At 40.7% G+C, this 18,749-nt stretch overlaps 2 protein-coding genes across 8 annotated transcripts in view; both read left to right on the top strand.

Annotated features, from left to right (window-relative positions):
• The window catches only part of LOC139820662 (uncharacterized), a 116,950-nt gene that overhangs the window by 67,716 nt on the left and 30,485 nt on the right, over positions 1–18,749 (top strand). For 4 of the 7 annotated variants that reach the window (XR_011734064.1, XM_071791087.1, XM_071791083.1 and 1 more), the window contains 2 exons: positions 1,073–1,128; positions 17,500–17,574. Coding sequence is in view for 6 of the 7 variants with exons in the window: in XM_071791087.1 (XP_071647188.1) it covers positions 1,073–1,128; positions 17,500–17,574 (131 nt within the window). In the remaining variant the exon portion in view is untranslated. The remainder of the gene's footprint in view (positions 1–1,072; positions 1,129–17,499; positions 17,575–18,749) is intronic. The other 3 variants (XM_071791084.1, XM_071791085.1, XM_071791089.1) reach the window with 1 other exon arrangement.
• LOC139820667 (uncharacterized) lies at positions 6,396–16,881 on the top strand. Its single transcript, XM_071791098.1, has 2 exons — positions 6,396–8,640; positions 11,483–16,881. The coding sequence occupies exon 2, from the start codon at positions 11,735–11,737 to the stop codon at positions 12,425–12,427; it is 693 nt and encodes a 230-aa protein (XP_071647199.1). The 5' UTR covers positions 6,396–8,640; positions 11,483–11,734; the 3' UTR covers positions 12,428–16,881.

Below are 18,749 nucleotides of genomic sequence, written 5' to 3'. Positions count from 1 at the left end.
TTTTCACATATAAAATTAAAAATTTAACTTTTGCTAGATTTTTCAGTCCACATTTATTTCTACAAAAAAGCTAAATAAAAGCTTGTCTTCTAACGAGACAAGCTTTTATTTAGCTTTTTTTCTCGCATGATTGTCAAATAATTTTTTCAAATATATATTGTGCTCGACTGCTCATAAATGACTTCATGTAGCAAATATACATAGCGAGTTATCAGAATTTAAATTTGCGAATATTTTGTTCGCAAATATACGACGCCCGGTATCGTTCTTCCCTAACGAAGGGAAGACTCAATTTCCTCTGCAACGAAATTTTTCGCGCAAATGCCGTCGGTCGTCCACGACAACTACAACGGCTTATCGAGTTATCTCGTTAAGCCTTGGACCGCAATTCGCCTAAGCAGACGAATCTGCGCTTCGAAATCGTTATTGTGATCCATATTAAAGCAAAACACTTGTCCTGGTCTTATCGTGAAGCTAACGGTGCATGGTCCAAAAAGATGTTGCAAGAAAATATTAATATTGCAAAATAATTGTGCGAAAGCAAGGAGTTGCTTTCAAAAGTTGGGAAGGTGTCGTTATGAACAAAGTTTCAATTCACTCGACACATTTAACGCAATACGTATTAAAGTAAATTTCGGTATTATACAAATGCGCTTGGCATACATAATTGGATGCGCTGCATTGACATATAAATAATTTTGCTCTTTAAACTATTTTTACAAATTTGAGTAGAAGCAATTACAGTAAATACAAGTAAGGGGGGAAATAAATTCTTTTAATTAATATTATTTTATTTATTAATTTTTTTATTATGCGATAGGAATGTTGTGTACGTTGCATTAATTATAATATAAATAATTATAATAGTAACATAGAGTCAGAGAGAAATTAACAAAAATTGCGCTTGAGTAAACTGTTATGATCATTTTATTAGGATCACTTATTCGTATACATACAAGTGCATATACACATACACACATATACACATACACACACCCACAGTTGCATCAATCCAAGAACCTGGAACCAAACAGTTCCTCCAAGAGTTCCTCGTTACTTTCTGTTGTTCTAGGAAAAGAGGAGGAAAGGCTGATGTTCCAGCAGATGCAGTCGGCGGTCCAGAAGCAGGTCCTTAAGCTATTTCTATCCGTCGCCATACATACTCATAATTATAAATAAATAAATATATATATATGTATATATATGTATACATACATCATGCATCGCGTACATATATGTATATACATATATATATGTGTGTATCATTCTCATTTCGATCGACGCTCATCACGCATTTTCGATACGCATATGTGTATACGCATCGACATTAATAATCTGCTTATTTTTTTTGTCCACTTTATGTATGTACACATATGCGTTAACATTAATCGCTGCCCATTGTTCTGTACGAGTAGTTGCTTGCAAGTAGCTTGCAGTTATTGCACCGCCAGTGGCTTTACTTTTTGCCCCGTGTGCCGTGCTCACGCTTGAAACTTCTGTTCTCTCACCTAAGATCTGAGAAAATAAAAAAGAGAGAGAGGAACAAAACGGACAAAAGAGAAAACGAACGCCAGGGGGTGAGTGGAGTTAGCCCTTATCTTTACACGAGCAGCCTACTCTCGATTCAGGGACCACAACAGGGTATTGCGAGCTCTCCCCGCCTGTCTCGTGTGACTCGATCGTTGCCCCCAAAATCGATTGGGCTCTCGCGAGCGACGGAAAGGGGTTTTCCGTTCTGTGTTTTGCGATACAGGCGAGATTAAGGTACGGTATGCACATGCGAGATCGGGGAAACGGCGATAGGCAATAGCCGGTGAATCTTCGGTCAACAGGCGCGGAAATTTCGTCGATCGAAATTTGCGGGTGTAACAACGTGAAAGATCTGGTCATTCGAGGATTTGATAAGAATACGATCTGAGAATCTTGGGATTCGCGGATGTGTGAAAATATCGAAAGATAGAAAACTTTCAAAATTTATTATAAACAAATCTAAAAGAAATTCAAGAAGTATTTTTTACAATAGAACTCTTCTAAGAAAAGTGCGAGAATTGTAAGATATATAAAAACATTAAAATGAGAAAGAAAATGAAAATTATGAAATGAAATTGAAATATTCGGGAATCCAATGATTTAGAAATGTAGATAGTTCAAGAATTCGTGTACAAAGATTTTAACAACTCAGGAATTTTCGTTCGAAGTTTTGAAGTGGTGTAATATCTCTGGTATAGGTCTTAATAATTGTGCACTATATCCTCAAAAAAGTTGCCTGCTTTATTACAACTAAAACTAGGATATTTGTACGAGAATTTAACTCAGTAGCTGTGACTCATTTCTTCACGCAATTTTCTGTAATTATTTATAATAACGAAAATTCGTACAAAACGTAGGGAAATGCGCGTTTAATGAATAGAATAGAGAATTCAATTTCGGAGTACGTTACATTTATTTAGGATATGACTCTCTTTGTTGTGATGTAACTTGTGCAATCGGCGATGTTCGCAATCAAAATATTTCGGTGCATTTCGAACCAGCTCGCGATGTTCTATTTATTCCGGTTTGACAGCGTTTCTCCCCTTAGAGAAGGAAAATCGAATCAGAGGTGGAAAATCGACGAGATTCACTCAGCGACTTTACACATGTACATGTACACGTATACCAGACACACACACGCACACGTCTTCCAGCACACGTGCATATATTCGCATCCATGTCGCGTTCAGCGTGCACGCAAAATCGCGGGTTTTTACTCTCTCACAACTGTTTTGTACGAGCACTTTCCTTCGCGTCACCGCCGCAAGAGTTTTCAAAAATTCACGCTTATACAAACGCGATTTTACTGTTCCTACATGCTTTTGTTGCGAACAAGGATTGCGGAAATCTCCGAGGAAATATGCCGAGAAAGTGTCAAAAGAAATTTGCCGAGGCGCTTGTCGGGTCATCACTTTATTACGAGTATCGCTTTACCGTCTAGCTCAATTTTATGGAATTTTCGATACCCTACGGCGCCACGCGTGCATTCCGATATGCCGTAAACTTATATTACAGAGAAGTAAAACGCGTGATGACAGAGCCGAGAATTTCTGTCGCCGGACGCCAAAAAGGCATCTAGCATTTTATCGCAATCAGGATTTCGAAAAAAATGCAATTTTGTAAAAATTACACAAAAATTGTTACAATCGCATCTATTTATCTGTTAAAAAGTCATTGCAGCGTTTGGATATTTCAAGCAAATACTGTTCGCTTTACTTGAAAATTTGCATACGTTTCGACGTATATTTACCGATTTTTCGTCGACAAGATCGCAAAGAGAGGTCTTCACGTTAAATCCGAATGGTACAGGAATTCGTGAATTTTTGAAGCGTCAATATCCCCCCATCGCTTTACTCTCATTCAGCAACTGTCGCTGCTCCGCTGTGCTGTTACATAGCGAAACGAGCATTTAGTTTGTTAGTCTCGTAAAAGAGTTTCCGAGCACCAGAGCACTGCCATCAGCGTGATCACATCGCCATCACCATGTCCGCTCTGCCTAATGCAATCCGTGTTAGACGGTCTTTAGAGCAGACCTAGACCATGTATACCTTCCGAGATACGTCCTCGCGTTCATAGTGCCCTCCCTTCGTTTATAACCCCGTTCTCGGTATACGGAATGCGAAGTCGTTCGGAAAAGCCGCTATTATCTACAAGCCCGTTGTAGCCGGCGAACTTGTTTCTTCCGCGCTTTTTGATCCACTTTTGCCACGCGTCGTGTTCACGTTCTCATTTAGTCATGACCACCTCATCACACGCGCCGCTTTTCATCCGCAATATTTCTTTGCAAGATTTCATACTTCCTGTCTCCCCTACGCAGCTTTGCTGCATTTGCATTACTGCAAAAGCGCCCAAAATATTAGCGAACGAAATTTGTTCTAGAGAAAATTGTTCAGAAGTTATCTGTTACTCCATTCGATTGAACGATCAAATTTTTCGTGCACTAGATCTTGATTTCACAGATCGTGAATTTACTTCCGTAAATTTCAGCGAAATTTAGTAAAGCGCGTACTACGCGAATCAGCGTTTTATTTAAATGGAATTTTTATGAAAACCAAGGAAAGATAACAATATTATTATAATTAACGTTTTTCACGAACAACGTCGCATTCGCTATCTCGATCTCCTTGCACTCTCGTATTCATGCCTGTTAGACTTAGGACTTAGACGGAGTTTATATAGCTTATAAGTGGCACTCGAAGTCGGGAGTGATTCGACAGAATAAAAATTGACAGAACCGTGGCACTTGTCTGAGTGCAGTTTCGTGCACGAATTAAACGGAATAAGCACGTTAACATAAACAGCACGAAAAATCTTTTGCTCCCTCCTCGTACTTTCTTTCTCTCATTCTATCACCGAAAAAAATATCGCACAATGTTAACCTTTACTCATTCTCTCCACTTCCTCTGAAAACTACTTTGAGCAAAACTCTTGAGCGATCAGCTGCACTAGCACCAAAGCCTGTCTCGTTGTTCATTGTGACAACTTAGCACGAGCATTGTATCATGTTATCACCAATCCCGGTCCATGTACCTTTAATCCTGGTCCAATTCATCTCAACCGATCCGTTGAAATCCTTCGACAAGTCCTTCGTGTTCTATATTGAGATTAAAATCGATACAACTTCGACAAGCTCGAAAAGTTGATGCTAGAGACAATTGCTTTGCGATAATGAAAACGTGATAATGCCTTTGCATTATTTTATACTGAAATCCTTGGTTCAAAAGCATCGACGCTTGAACTTGTCGAAATTACAGCGATTTTAATCACTGGCTTCAATCTCTTAATTACCTGCTTTCGGTTAAAATGTGCGCGAGTGAAATACAGATGTTATCTCATGATTCTCGACTGAGAATACTTCAAATTCTCGGTGACGAATTAACAGACGCCACGGGCGTGTAGAAGACGTTTTCCGATTAGCTCGAGGAAGAAGGGCGCACATTTGACGCCGAGGGGGAAACTACTCGGTCCAATTTCCTCTCTTTTCACGACAAATTTCTCCGGGCATAAGCCGATCTCGGCGCGACGCCGACGCGACGGGCGCGCGGGCGCGCGCAGCAATTAATAGCTGCAATCTCGTTGCACGTAATTAATTGCCGTAATTCAGGCGAAGTCTTCGAAGTAATGTACTTTGGGTATCATTGAAGAAACAAAAGGAAATTAAGTTTTCGAATTGGAAAAGAAGGAAATTATTAAAATATCTGCAATAAAAATATCTGGCACATGCACGTTAAGTTACATTAACATATTATATTAGTATTGTTATTATACTAAATTAGTCTGTTTTTTGTGTTTTTCGTTATATGTTTTTAATATATAATTAATATATTCATATAAAATAATGTAATTTATATAACTTTTATAATTTTATATAATTTTGCTATTATCTAAATTTTTCCACCGTAAAGCAGGTAACTAAAGGTACGAAAAAAAGGAGATAATTATTCATAATAATTAAATACGAGTTTTTAAAAAGCATGCAATGGCCATTGTGAATAGAAAAACAGGAACACATCCTACTTTTCCAAATTAGCTCCATGTAAGGCCACGTGTTCTCCTCTACCTTTCTTTTTGCACCATACATGTCGAACAATTCAAGAACGATTCGTCCACGATGTCTTTATTCGATGACCTCGGTAAAATGAGATAATTTATCTAACAATCAGCTCGTACACAACGTTACAAACCATATGTATATATGTATATTCTGCAAAAAGCAAGAACTTTATTCTCGGACTCGCGATGCGTAATGACGCTAAATTTGTTCCATTAATCTAATTCGATAGATCGGATGTTAGATGAATCATCCAATTATACGATACGTCACCGAATCAGCGAGTCACGGGACGAATCGTCCGCCGCTACCATTATTGTCGAACACACGATATCGGACATAAAGACGCCGACGACGAGAAAGCAGATGGCCGATCGCAGGGAATGAAGGAACGAACAGCGCGAGGAAAATAAATTCGAGGGGAAATATCGGAACGGAAGTAACAATAACAGCTGCGATTGGAATGCGTGGAATGAGCTGCTTTGGATGTGTAGGCGATAAGATATACGTTAGCCACCCTCCTCCCGTTCGCGCGGGGAAATATCACGCCCGCATATCCGCCTATGTCACGTCATTCACTATCCGTCACTAACCACAAGTACGATTACTATCACCATCACATGATCAGCCATCACCGTCATCATCACGGTCACCACGAGTCATCACCCATCGACTACAACACAACAACCACAACTACAACTACCACAACTACAACATCACTACGTAGCTCGAAATTAGGGACTGGCGGTACGCACGTGACTTTCTACCCCACGAGGCCCCGCCATGGAGAACCCAACACTCCCAACAGGTACACTAATTACACACATTAATGCTAATTGGACCCGGTAGATGCAGGAGCGAAGCTAATTATCCGAAATTGCCTCGAATTTCTTTTTTCTCCAGCGACGAATTTATTCTTTTATGGATAGTAATATAAAATTAATATAGATAATCTCTCCCACTCGAACAATCAGCCGCTGTCTGATGTGTCACACGTGTACATATACATAAGTGAAGTATACGTCTTGTATGAAAAGCTTGCCTTCAAGAGAGCCACCGTATGTGAAAAAAAGGCCCTCGTGAAATATCACTCATGAAAATTAAAATTTATCGTAAAATTCAAAGTTTTGCGTATTTTACGAAGTACAAGCGTGGAAAATGAATATCGCAGAGTGTAAGCTACATTAAAAAAACCATATTTTACATTTATATTTTAATTTATAGCTTTGCAAAACTTACGTTTAATTTTTTATAAATTAATAATTAAAGTAATTCATGCGTTAAATATTTTTCAACGTTGAAAGTTAGAAGATCACGAGATAGCATTCAAAATGTTTCTTTATACACGAATTTGTTTGATTTAAAAGATTTAACTGCATTTTTTTTAACATTTGTGTTTCTACGTTCACGAGATCGAAACGTATTTTACTTAAGAGATAGGGGTTTATTTCGCGACCCTGAAACTATTCCGTCGAAATGAAGTCACGTTGACCGACTAATATCGTCATTAGTATTCGTCCATGAATTACGCACGCTCACGCATGCAGAATTAGGAGCCGAATTAGACGCCGCGCGCGAATATAATCTGTCTAAATTGTAACATTGTAAGCCTCCCCTTCTTGCGCTCATCAAAATTAATTGCACGTTAGCCATCTTTATCGTGTCGCTGTCTAAAATTCTCTCCGGTACTTCATTTATCGTCGTGTATTACGTCTTTGCCTGTGTGTGCCTGGATATAAATGTACGCATCGTACAGTGGCTCTCGATCAGTGGCATACGCTAAATTCACGTAAGTCATCGCTAATATGTTAAACGTGCACGCGTATACGCTGCGATGTTCAAAGATAGGTGTAGGAAAGATCGAATCTAATCGGTCACACGTCTAACTTAATATACTGCCAATTGATATTTGTTACAATAATAATTTCTAAATTTATCAGTTGTTTGCGGATTGTAGCAAAAAAAGAGAGATAATAAGATAAAAAGAGACATAAGGATATGGTTTTGATTTTTTTAAAGAAAAACATATAAATTCGTAAGTTTTGGGAATTTGTATGTCTACAAAAAATATTAAAATACATGTAGAATTTTACATTATTAAATTTATTTAATTGGTATTTATTGATTGTAATATAGTTGTGATATTATTATCAAATAATACGTTCTTTTGCAAGAATTTGCAGTCAGCTAATTGATAATTCTTCACAAAGATGTGGTTAAATTGTTCGAATATATTTGCAATTACTTCATATTCATCGATTATAAACAAATTATTCATACAGTTAATTAATATATTGCGGAGTTGCTATAATTCTGAGGAATAAACCAGAATATATTGTTGCAGTTTTAATCCTTTTTATAATCATACAATATATATTTCTATAATAATAATTAATTTATCAATTTAATAGCTTATCTAATAATGACTAAAGGTTTATATAGATAATTCAGTAATCGAATGATCTCCTTAACAACTGTGGGTATTTTTTTTTTAATAAAAACTTATCTCGTAAAGGGATAAACTAATAAATCCCAACTTATTTTATCTAGCTCATGTTACTGTTTCCATCAATAATATTCTCTTTTTATTTATCGACACTCCGCCAACAATTTACCGATGTAACCGACTAAACTCGATATCTCTCCAACACTTAAGAGATTGTTGCTGTCGAGAGAAACTCCCGACAAATAAAATTCTCATTTGCTGACGACGAGTGCTTACTCGCCGTCGTGCGTTCACCGGAGCATTTTATCGTCGACAGTTGCTCTCAGTAGCGAAAGTCTCGGTTGAAGAATACATTACGGCGTTAGAACTTGCCTCTCGTGACATCGCGCGACTAATCTGGAAATGCAAAGTACCTCGAAGACAAAAAGAAATGATCGAGAGATTCACTTTTTTTCGCGTGCATACGCGAGAGAGAACGAAAGAAAGAGAAAATGGTCATCAATGGCATTCGTATTCCAAACGACATTCGGCCGAGTTTTGACGATCAGGAGGATGGACGAGACACGCTACGAAAAAATCGACGTCAGGCTGTACGAGACTTTTGGCTCGTCCCGTAAGAGAACAACTTTCATATCTATTACACTTACTTTTCTTTTCTCGATATTCTATTATATAGATACATATATATATTATCTTTTTCTATATATATATTTAATACACAATATACGGAGACACATATATAATACCTACATACTATACACATCCTCTCATCTTCCTTCCGCGTGTATATCTTATACATATGGAATTTTCAGATTCTTTATATGTATATATATATATACACACATACATATAAAGTATCTGTATAAGTATATATATAAGTACTTTATATGTATATATATGCACCGTCTCTCGTTATATGCATACGTACGCGCACGAGCGCATTTCCTGCGTATGTACGTGTGCATAAACGCCCGTGTTACAGATGTACATTTACATACACCCACACTACTTTTTACGTATTTGTTCTGCCATCATCTCGGCTGTTGATTCACTGAATGTTAACGCCCATTTATATATATACTCTCTCTTCTCGTTCTTGTACGCCTCAGACACGTTCTTGCCCATCACGACTTACCGCTATCATCGCCAATCGTCGTTATCGATGCACGAGCAGCGGGACGGTCCGAAAGTCGTCAAGTCGCGTCAAGCCGAGCCGATCCCAGGCCCAAGGGAGGACTTTGCGACTGTTTGGCACCGACCTGGTGCGAGATGCGATAATACGACGTCGTTCTCCTCGCGTAATCTTACTGTCTTATCCTCTCTATCATAACACCATTCGTATTTCGCCGATGGAAGCGCCGGCGGATCGACATTTCTCGCGCATACATTCTTTCTATGTAGTTTGCTTAAGGTTTAGGTGGTTCGATAAAGCGTCCGATTAAAATGTCTCGAAATAGACTTTCGACAAGGTAGATCTTTCATATTTTTTACTTGCCTGTTTCGTTTTATTCCAATATTTTATTTTACATGTGCATCGTACATTATATTTTATTTTCTTTTCATTTCTGAAGAACCGTGTTCCAAGACTTGAGAATAACAAAACTGCATTGTTATACTCTACGGAGAACATGCTTGTTATGTTTATATTGAATGTAATTCATTCGAGGAAATGCACCGGTCTGCCCGCGCTTCCACGTGTCATACACAAACTCATCAAGATGCGTATCCGTGCGCGAGCGCTTAGCAGGCGATGAATAACGAGCCCTCACCGGCTCATTGGTCGTTGCTATTTTTTTTTCTTTCATCGAGCCGATAAAACTCAAGCCCCTTTTACTCACGCTCGCGGAACACCGATACGCATCCGCACGTGCATTCAAAAGAGATCTTGTCCATACGACGTGGCCGCGTTTCGAGCTAGCAAGAATAGCTGAGAAATCGCGAATTGCTATTCCTTGTTGATACAGATTACAAATTTTCGCGCATTTCCGAACAATTTCTTCGACAAATATCACACCGTTGATCGCGACGGTGACCGATGGGTTCTCTGGGGGAAAAAAATCGGGTAAAATACGTGAAGGAATACGTGTTAATGTAGCACGATGACAAATCATCGAAACGCCGCGCGCAGAAAAATGGACAACGATGTCGGCCGTACGTCGCGGTGGGCGAAAGAACTGCGGCGGCGCCCGGCGTCCGGAAGAGGATCACTGTGAGAAAAATTAACTAAAAATAAAAAAAGGAGAGAAATTCAAGCAAGCACATTGGAATGTTAGAGCGTGACCTTGCGACCGTGAGATCGTCGAAAGGACTTAACGTGGCGTTACCGATCGACGATCGTCGATCGTCATCAGTGATCGGTGCGGTGCCGATCGAACCTCAGAATAGAAATCAGGCAATAAAGACGCGAGTTTAGAACCAGACAGAGATCTGATCCTGAAAGAGAGAGAGAGAGAGAGCGAGCGAGGAATGAATATCGAGACGCGTGAGTGAGGAGTTCTTCGCCGCTTCGATCGGTGAGAATCGGTTGACTCCTCAATCGCATTTTTTTTTTCGGAGTGACGAAAACGTCTTTATACCGCTCGGAGAAGAGAACGAAGAAGATTGTTTTGGAAGAAGGAAGCTCGGCGGTACGTCGCTTTTCTTTCGTCAACCGGGACGCTGCCGGTGCCACTTCCGCTTCCTCGAGACTGTCCCGCGAACCGAGAGATCGGAGAATGAAAATTGCGTGTGTCATTCACAGCCAGAATGCGTAACGAAGAGAAATATTGTTCCGAATTTCGATATTTATCGATAAAGGAATAAATAGTCCGTCAAAATAGACCAGCCATTTATTTATAACGAGATCGAAAATTACCGTAAATTCACGCATTTTTTGCTGCTACTTTTTCAGTTTTTTACATATGTGGAAACGAATACCGTTATTTATTATTTTTATGGTACAATAATTTTTCAATCAATCTTTTTTAAGTTTCCGGTAAAATTTGACAAAATGAAATTATTCTAGTGTGTATGACGTTACAGTCCTTTTTGCGTTTTAAAGTATTTTTACAGATTTTTTCAAATTTATTTATTTTTTTTGCTTAATATAATAAATAAATCTTTAATACGCGATACAGCAGTGGATGATATTGCGCACAGCAAACGAAACTAGCTCAACGAACTCCGAAAGAGACGACAAACACGGGGGCAGTCTCATGCGTTAGCGAAGCCGCACCCAACCAACCATCTTTATAGTCACATCTTTGAAACCGCACCACTGCATACTTCACATCCAAGAAAATGTAAAAAAAAAAAGATATCAGACAACATCTCAACTACATCATCAAACAGACAAAAAAAAGATATTAGATCGCGAGATCGCGCTAGAGAGACACGACAGAGAAAAGAAATTGCGGCGCGAGAAAGAGTCGACGACCTGTAACCGTCTTCCCCGTTTGTTGCTTCTGTTGTATCAGGAGCTCAAAGCGACGAACGAGAACTTGAAGAGCTTGCAGACGCAGTTGGAGCTCGCGTACGCCTCGACCGCGTCCTCGGGACACCCGGTGGTCGGCGGCGGCGGCATCAGCGGATTGGCGGGTGCATCGGTCATCGGACTAGGTAGCGTATCGGGGGGTGCAGGTGCTGGGGTCTACGGCGGCGGTACCGTCCTCGGAGGTAGCGTGGCGGTTCCAGGCGGCGTGCCCGGTAGCACCACCCTGACCGCCATCATGGAGACGAAAGACGCGCGCATAACAACCCTGGAGAAGGAGGTGGCGTTGCTGGAAGCCGAGATGCAGCGCATTAAGGAGACCGGCGGTAGGCTGCGGGAACAACTGCTGAAGGCCATCGCTGTGCCAAGCAGCGGTGGTACTATACAGCAGCAGCAACAGCAGCAACTGGGTGGTATGGCGCAGTCGACCGGCCTGGGTGGTCAGCAACAGCCCGGCACGTTGCCCCTGGCCAGGGGACCGTCCATGATGACCTCGCTGGTACCGTACGGTGGATACGCGCCGTCCGCGGCATTAACCAGTTCGTTGCTTGCCGGTTCGACAGGTGGGACTACCACCGGGAGCGGCGGCGGGTTGGGCGTCGGTGGCGGTTCCTCGTGCTTGGCCGGTATCTCGTCGGGCGCCACCACAGGCGTGGTCAATCCGTATACCGATCGCTATGCTACAGATCCTCATCATCCTCATCAGATGCATCATCACCAGCATCACCATCATCATCATCTTCATCAGCAGCATCAGCTGCAGCTGCAGCAGCAACAGCAAATGCAGCAACACTTGAAACATTTAGAGCCGGCAGCGGCTGGCGCTCTTGCGCTGCACGCTCACACCTTCAACAAGCACGACCTGAACTTCAAACGGCAAGTAAGTTTCTTCATCAACAACGTGCGCATCGAAAAGAACGACGCCGCCTAGGGCGACACCTGAGACGGCGCGGGAGGACGGACGTTTCTCCTCCGGTCACAGGTACACGAGGATCACGATCGCGTCGTCGTCTTCGTCGTCTTTGTCGTCTTCGTCGTTGTGTTCATCGTCGTCTTCGTCGTCGTCGTCGTCGTCGTCGTCATCCTCGTCATTGTAGTTCTCGTCGGCTAGTTTCGAGAGCCATCGAGATCGGAGAGAACCAGGTTGATGAGGTCAATTCGAGATGAAAGAGAGAGAGAGAGAGAGAGTCGCAGATAGAAAGATCTGTTGTTCTCGTCGAGGGCGGACCATCCAAAAGGAAGGAGAATAAGTGTCTTCGGGGAAGAGGCTAGATCACCGCGAAGAGTCGATCTAGGTGACAGAAGGTCGAAGAAAAGGGCGTACATAGTACGTAGGATGACTTCTCTGTTGAAGGGGAGAGGAAGCTGAAGAGCTGGCGCCGGTGCAAGAGCGAGTCGGCGACTTCCCCACTCAAGGATCTTTCGATTCCCTTCGTCTTCTTCTCCGAAACATCGCGTATTACGCACGTACGAGACGGGAGTCCGTGAGAACTAAAACGACAACCCGGCGGATGAACGATCTCTTCGCGCCACGATGTCCCTGCTGAACCCGTCACGTTATAGCTGCAGTTCGGAAAATTAAATGTTTATTATCGGATAATGGCTAGGGAATATATTTATGACACTACTAAAAGTTTTCATTGGACCTTTACATTATGTTCATGCAAATATTAGCTCTAACATTTTATTTATGCAGTAAGTAAATCCAGCTTTCGATAAATAGTCCATTTAAATTAATTTACTTACAATTAGATATATTACGTACTTGAAAATAAAGTTATAAAAGTTTTTTTTAGAATTAATTAATTTAAAATTATATTGATTTGCTGCTAAAATCGATTATTTAGAAAAATGTCTTCGAAAAGAAATATTTGGAACAGTCTCTTTCCTGGCTTTCTTATAAATTATTCGTCTTCCTATTAGAGTCATCGTATGATATGGAAAGAGATGCAAATAAATTTTAGAAGAAAATAAAACAAAATGTTAAATTCGGTAAACATTAAATCGTTTAATAATGTAAAAGATTAAAACAAAGCCACAACGATTTGATAAAGGAAAAACGTCTTTTGTGAAATCGATAATAATAGAACATGTTATGTTAATTTCGAGGCTGAATTCAGTGCCGAATACTTGCACGCACTACCCAAATTGTAGAATATGTGGAACGGTGGCGCGAACATTTAGTCGGAAATAGAATCTTTAGCCGTAACTATAGAGATCACTTAGACAGATTTTGTCGCACGAACGTTTCCCTGAACAAGGTAGTGTATTGCTCCTTAGTGTTTATCGCTCTTGCGAGTGAACGAGCTCGAAAGACGTCTACGCACGCGTTAATTTAAACGAACGAACTTGCAAACTTCGGATTCGAACTTTGCAAATTGCGTTTCGCTCGACACGAGCAAGTTATTATCTAGGCGGGCGAAAATGTCTCGTCGCGAGCGATCGGCCTAGCGTTATTAACCGCCGTTACTAACTTTCCCGTCTTCCTTCCTGGAGGAGCCCTTATATAGGAGTCATTAGCGTGGATTTAGAGTCACGTAAAATAAATTGTATAAAGCGATATCGCCATAAGTGTTTCCCGTAGTGTCGATCCGCGAAACGGACTGAGGTCGTTTTACTTCTCACCGACTCTCGTCGACCGCATACGTGCACACACAACACTTTAACGCGTACCTGCTTTTCTTTATCGCTCCGAAATCTTTTTTCTCGTCACGCGACATCCCGAAACGCAGAGTTCTCTATTTTTTGACTCGATTGTACTTAGATGTCGTAGGTATACAGGGTGAGGTCTTAGGTGATAGACGTGTGAGTGCAGAGCGTTACGTGAGGCGGCCTCGCGATGGAAAAGTTTCACGCGCGATTTATGGACGAAACAGCTTCTCGATAATGATGCAATTTTTTATGATAAGAATCACCATTACCAGCTAAAGTATAACATTACAACGTATCTTTAAACAGAATCTTAAAATCAAAGTTATATATAGGCGTATCAATAATTCTATATAAAATTTCACATATTTTATAAGGTTTTAAGTCGCAAGATTTTAGAAGTTCCAAGAAATATAACAGCTCAGCCTAACATATCTGTCAATACAGCCCGCTTGTACGCACAATATTGACGCAGATATTTCACGGCAGCATGATAATTGTAAGTCACTAAACAGCTATTAAACTTAAGATATCCACGAAAGTTCAAATAGCTTCGCCGAAGGAACAGATGCAATTCGATAAACGCGTGCGTGTTAGGTCCGAAGTTTTCACTTCCGCGAAGCAAAGTTTTCCTCGGCGAGCTATGTTTCGAGACCGCGCAACACGCGATTCATTTCCAACGCGAGGAATTCCCAGGTTACACCCTGCAGATGCACAGACGTTCATACGTCGTTCGAAAAATCCCTCTGTGTTTATAGCGTGATAAACCTTCGGGCGATCTCTGATCTTCCGTTAACTTTCAGTAATAGCCCTCCAGAGGGCAAGAAAGAGGAAGGCTACCTCTTCCCGCGACACGACATCGCGGAGAAAGTGGAATAGATGTAGCCAGACATGTTCTTGGATATCAAGACGTCAAGCGACATTCAGATTTTTTTGCTTTCTCGAATATGAAACGTTATAAAACCATTACTAATACTTCAAGTAACGTTTGAAGTGACATTTCTCTTTTGTCCGAAATATCTACTTTAAAAAGTAATAAAGAAATTGCATAATTTGGTTAAAAAATGTATACATTGTATCTTTAAAAATTATTTTTCTTACGCAAACAGTATAGCATGACATACGAATTACTTATAATAATTTTTATACTGTAATTTCTTTTCACATAGTGACAAATAACAGTTACGTTATAATAAACATTCGAAAATCTAGATATTGTGAGACATCGTATCGGGAATATTCGATGAATCTAACGGATATAGGTATCTTGGATATTTTTTGAATATACTCCGAAAGACCGACTATTTTCCGGATATCCAAGAACATTTATCAGATGTGGAAAAACATCGTCGAAGAGGCGCGAGACAAGAGGGAGACTTGGTATGCGAGGATTTCGGATCCCGCGGTGAGAAAGTCAATGAGAAAGTCGTTAAATATTTCGGTAGCTTCTATTACAGCGCGGTTAGAACAACCATGCGTACTCCTAAAATTCTTAGGCCTTAGATCGTGAATTTACGAGAACATTTGTTGAATCCTAAAATGTCTATTATATGAATGTGATGTTGTTTGTGAACGCGCGGCGACGGATTGAAGATGAAAGAAGAGATTACCAAAGGAGAGAGAGAAAATTATTCGAATGACACGCAGAGAGATCTATTACATATAAATATATATATACATATACTTATATACATACATACACGTGCATTTCTAAATACATACGTATGTGAAGTTCATGTATTCACATACGCATATATGTCGTGAAGATGCATATGCGTGTACGATGCGTGTGTGTAGGTAAGGAAAGAAAGAAAAGTATATCTGAAGCTTCCGCCGAAAATAATATTTTCGTAGCTCACGGCGATTTAATCCTGCACCCTGTTCCCGATTCAGCCTTTTCTTCTCCTCCCGATACGTCCCGGGTAAATCGCGTGGTACGGGCTATACCCGGTTTAACCATAATTAAATAAGAATAATGTGTACCACTCGAGTCGAGTGTTTCTAGCACAGGTGGTTGTGAGAAGTTCTCGTTCTGTTCCGAGCATATCACGCCTAAAATGTTCCCAACGATCCTTCTACTCGCCGAGGGCGGCCATGACTGCCGTCGAGATCGTGCGCGCGTTCCGAGGTTGTGACAATCCTTATTTTTCTACTCTCTGTGTACTCTAGATCGTAAGACGTCGCGATACATTCGAGTATAACGCGAGGGTCCGACACGCGACAATCACCACGCCCGCGCGAGGGATGAGAACACCCGGACGTCGATTAATTAACGCAATTGATTAGATTCGAATTGCAGCGATCGCGAAATGCAATTTGCAGTGGTCGAGCTGGGTATAGCCCTGATTGATTCGTTCTCTATCCCCTTCGAATCTACCCCCAACGTAACGAGCCGCGGCATATGGAATCGCGACGACCGGGATTCCGGGAAGACGGTACCGAGGGGGAGCCGCTCCCTCCGATAGCCCGGATGTTTCCCGGTGCCTCGACAACGTTCCGCGATCTCACTCGTGCGAAAGACGAACGTCCTGGATTTCACACGCTCGCAAGGTCAGCCTTATCTTTAAAGCTTAAACGGACCGATCCTCTTCGGACTGCGCCTCCTAAACGGAGGAGACGGGCGAGACACGCTCTCGCGATAAATGAAAAACCGGCATTATAATAATGATGAAAAGTGTTATAACCATGCTGCTGCTGCTGATGATGATAATAATAATGTGATGAAAAAAAGTATAAGGAGGAGAGTTTGTTTTCGCGCGTTGCCAACCTCTCCGTTTCCGCGGTGCCGCGGAGCCGATCCTCCTTAATCCTCAGCAGAATCGACACTCTGGCGGACGATACGAGGATTCATCGGATTCATGATAGATCTCACACAGAGGAGGAGAAGAGAGATCATTGGCCTTTTTTTAAGTTCTTTTTCTTTTTTTTTGTTTGGCCGATTTATTTTGGCCGACATTGCAACGATGCATCCATCGCAGCTCGTTTCATTCTGAACTGACTTTGGTCAAAATTTACAAAAAAAATAACACAATGTCAAATAACATATTGTAATTGGTATCACACTTAACTCGAACGGCAGTTTTTTTTCAAGATTTGGATTATGTAAAGATGTTACGCGTGCGTATATTTGTTTTATAAATATTTATTTTAGAATATAATTTTAATCGGGATTATGTAATTTTTATCTTATGGCTTTGCTGGCAACATGATAATTTCAAGATCGCAGTTTAGAGATGGGATTATGGCAAATGCTTTTGCGCTCGAAGGACATTTTTCTTTGCTTGTATTCGTCTTGAGGGGACGAAGAAAATCAAGTTAAACCTATAAATGGTGGATGTAAATTTGTTTGCGCAGGTTGACTACTCGCGGATGAGACGACTGCATTTTGCATTCCAAACGCAAAAATCTCAACATACGAGTCGAATATTGGTAAATCATTTTCGTCGCAAGTTTATATCTTCATTTTAACGACATCGCATCTTCAGACGATCAAATCACGTCGGCGAAATTATCGGAAATTTGAATTATATTAATTTTTTTATGACCAATTTGAATTACAACAACGACGACGAAGATAATTACGTGATCTTAGATCATATTACCATGACAATCATGACAAGAAAAAAAAGAAAAGAGAGAAAGAAAGAAAATTACATTCCTTCATTTTTCCAAAGTTCACAACATCCATGACTAATATGAATATCCTTCCCTCATCCTTCTCTCTGTCCATTCTACGCCTAATAATTTCCTATTCCGTAAAAAAAAAGAATGCACTATTTCACATCGATTCACATGCATCGGTACTTGCCACGCGACACGAAAACAATCGATCAAATATCATAATCATTGTGCCACGCATTCCACGTTCTTTGTCTCATCTTCACATATTAAAAAATGAAAAAATCGCAGCTATAGTTCTCGACTACGGCATTCGATCTTACCATGCGAAAGTATTACATACTCATCGACAATTTCATCAGCTTCGCGCTCGTCGTGTCACTAGATCGAGTGTGGATCTTCGAGTCGCCACGAAATCATTCTCTCTGTTCATCGGGTTCGTGCTCATCTCTTCACAATCACGAATTAGTTTGACGTAGGCGTGTAAACACATACGCGCGAAAATCATCGCACGAGATAGATCGTTCGGTATAGCTTTTACGATGATCATCATCTGTCTATCTTCGAGTCGTGCAACTCGCATGGGAACTTAGGTCCAGCATGTTGCATGCGTCGTTAGGAGTTTAAGTGGTTGTAGTGTACGTCATCGCAGAGCAGCCCGTTATTCATTATCGTTCACGTCGTCATCGTCGTCATCCTCATCATCGACATTCGGCGATCTGCTCGTCAAGGCTCCTCGCGACGTTGTCCTTTCGTTAATCGAGGGATCAAAGATTTATTTAACTTGATTGTAATCTTGATTGTGTAAATTATTATAAAAGGTTTTCCGAGCAAAATTATGAAAATTGTCTTTTATATACGTTAAAAATTTATCGTAATATTAATTTTGAAAGTTTCTTGCTAATATTATCGATTAAGGGAGGACTAGTTCGCGAGAAGCTGCCGCAAGCTCGCTCGTCCAGCATCGCTTTTATCGTCGTCGAACG

This window comes from Temnothorax longispinosus, chromosome 10 (genome assembly GCF_030848805.1).
Source record: "Temnothorax longispinosus isolate EJ_2023e chromosome 10, Tlon_JGU_v1, whole genome shotgun sequence".
Taxonomy (NCBI): Eukaryota; Metazoa; Arthropoda; class Insecta; order Hymenoptera; family Formicidae; genus Temnothorax; species Temnothorax longispinosus.
Note: the sequence above shows the minus strand (reverse complement) of the source record. Positions and strands in the feature narration are given on the sequence as shown.

Excerpts from the sequence above, each read along its gene's own strand:
- LOC139820667 (XM_071791098.1), top strand. The coding sequence starts at position 11,735 with ATGGAGACGAAAGACGCGCGCATAACAACCCTGGAGAAGGAGGTGGCG.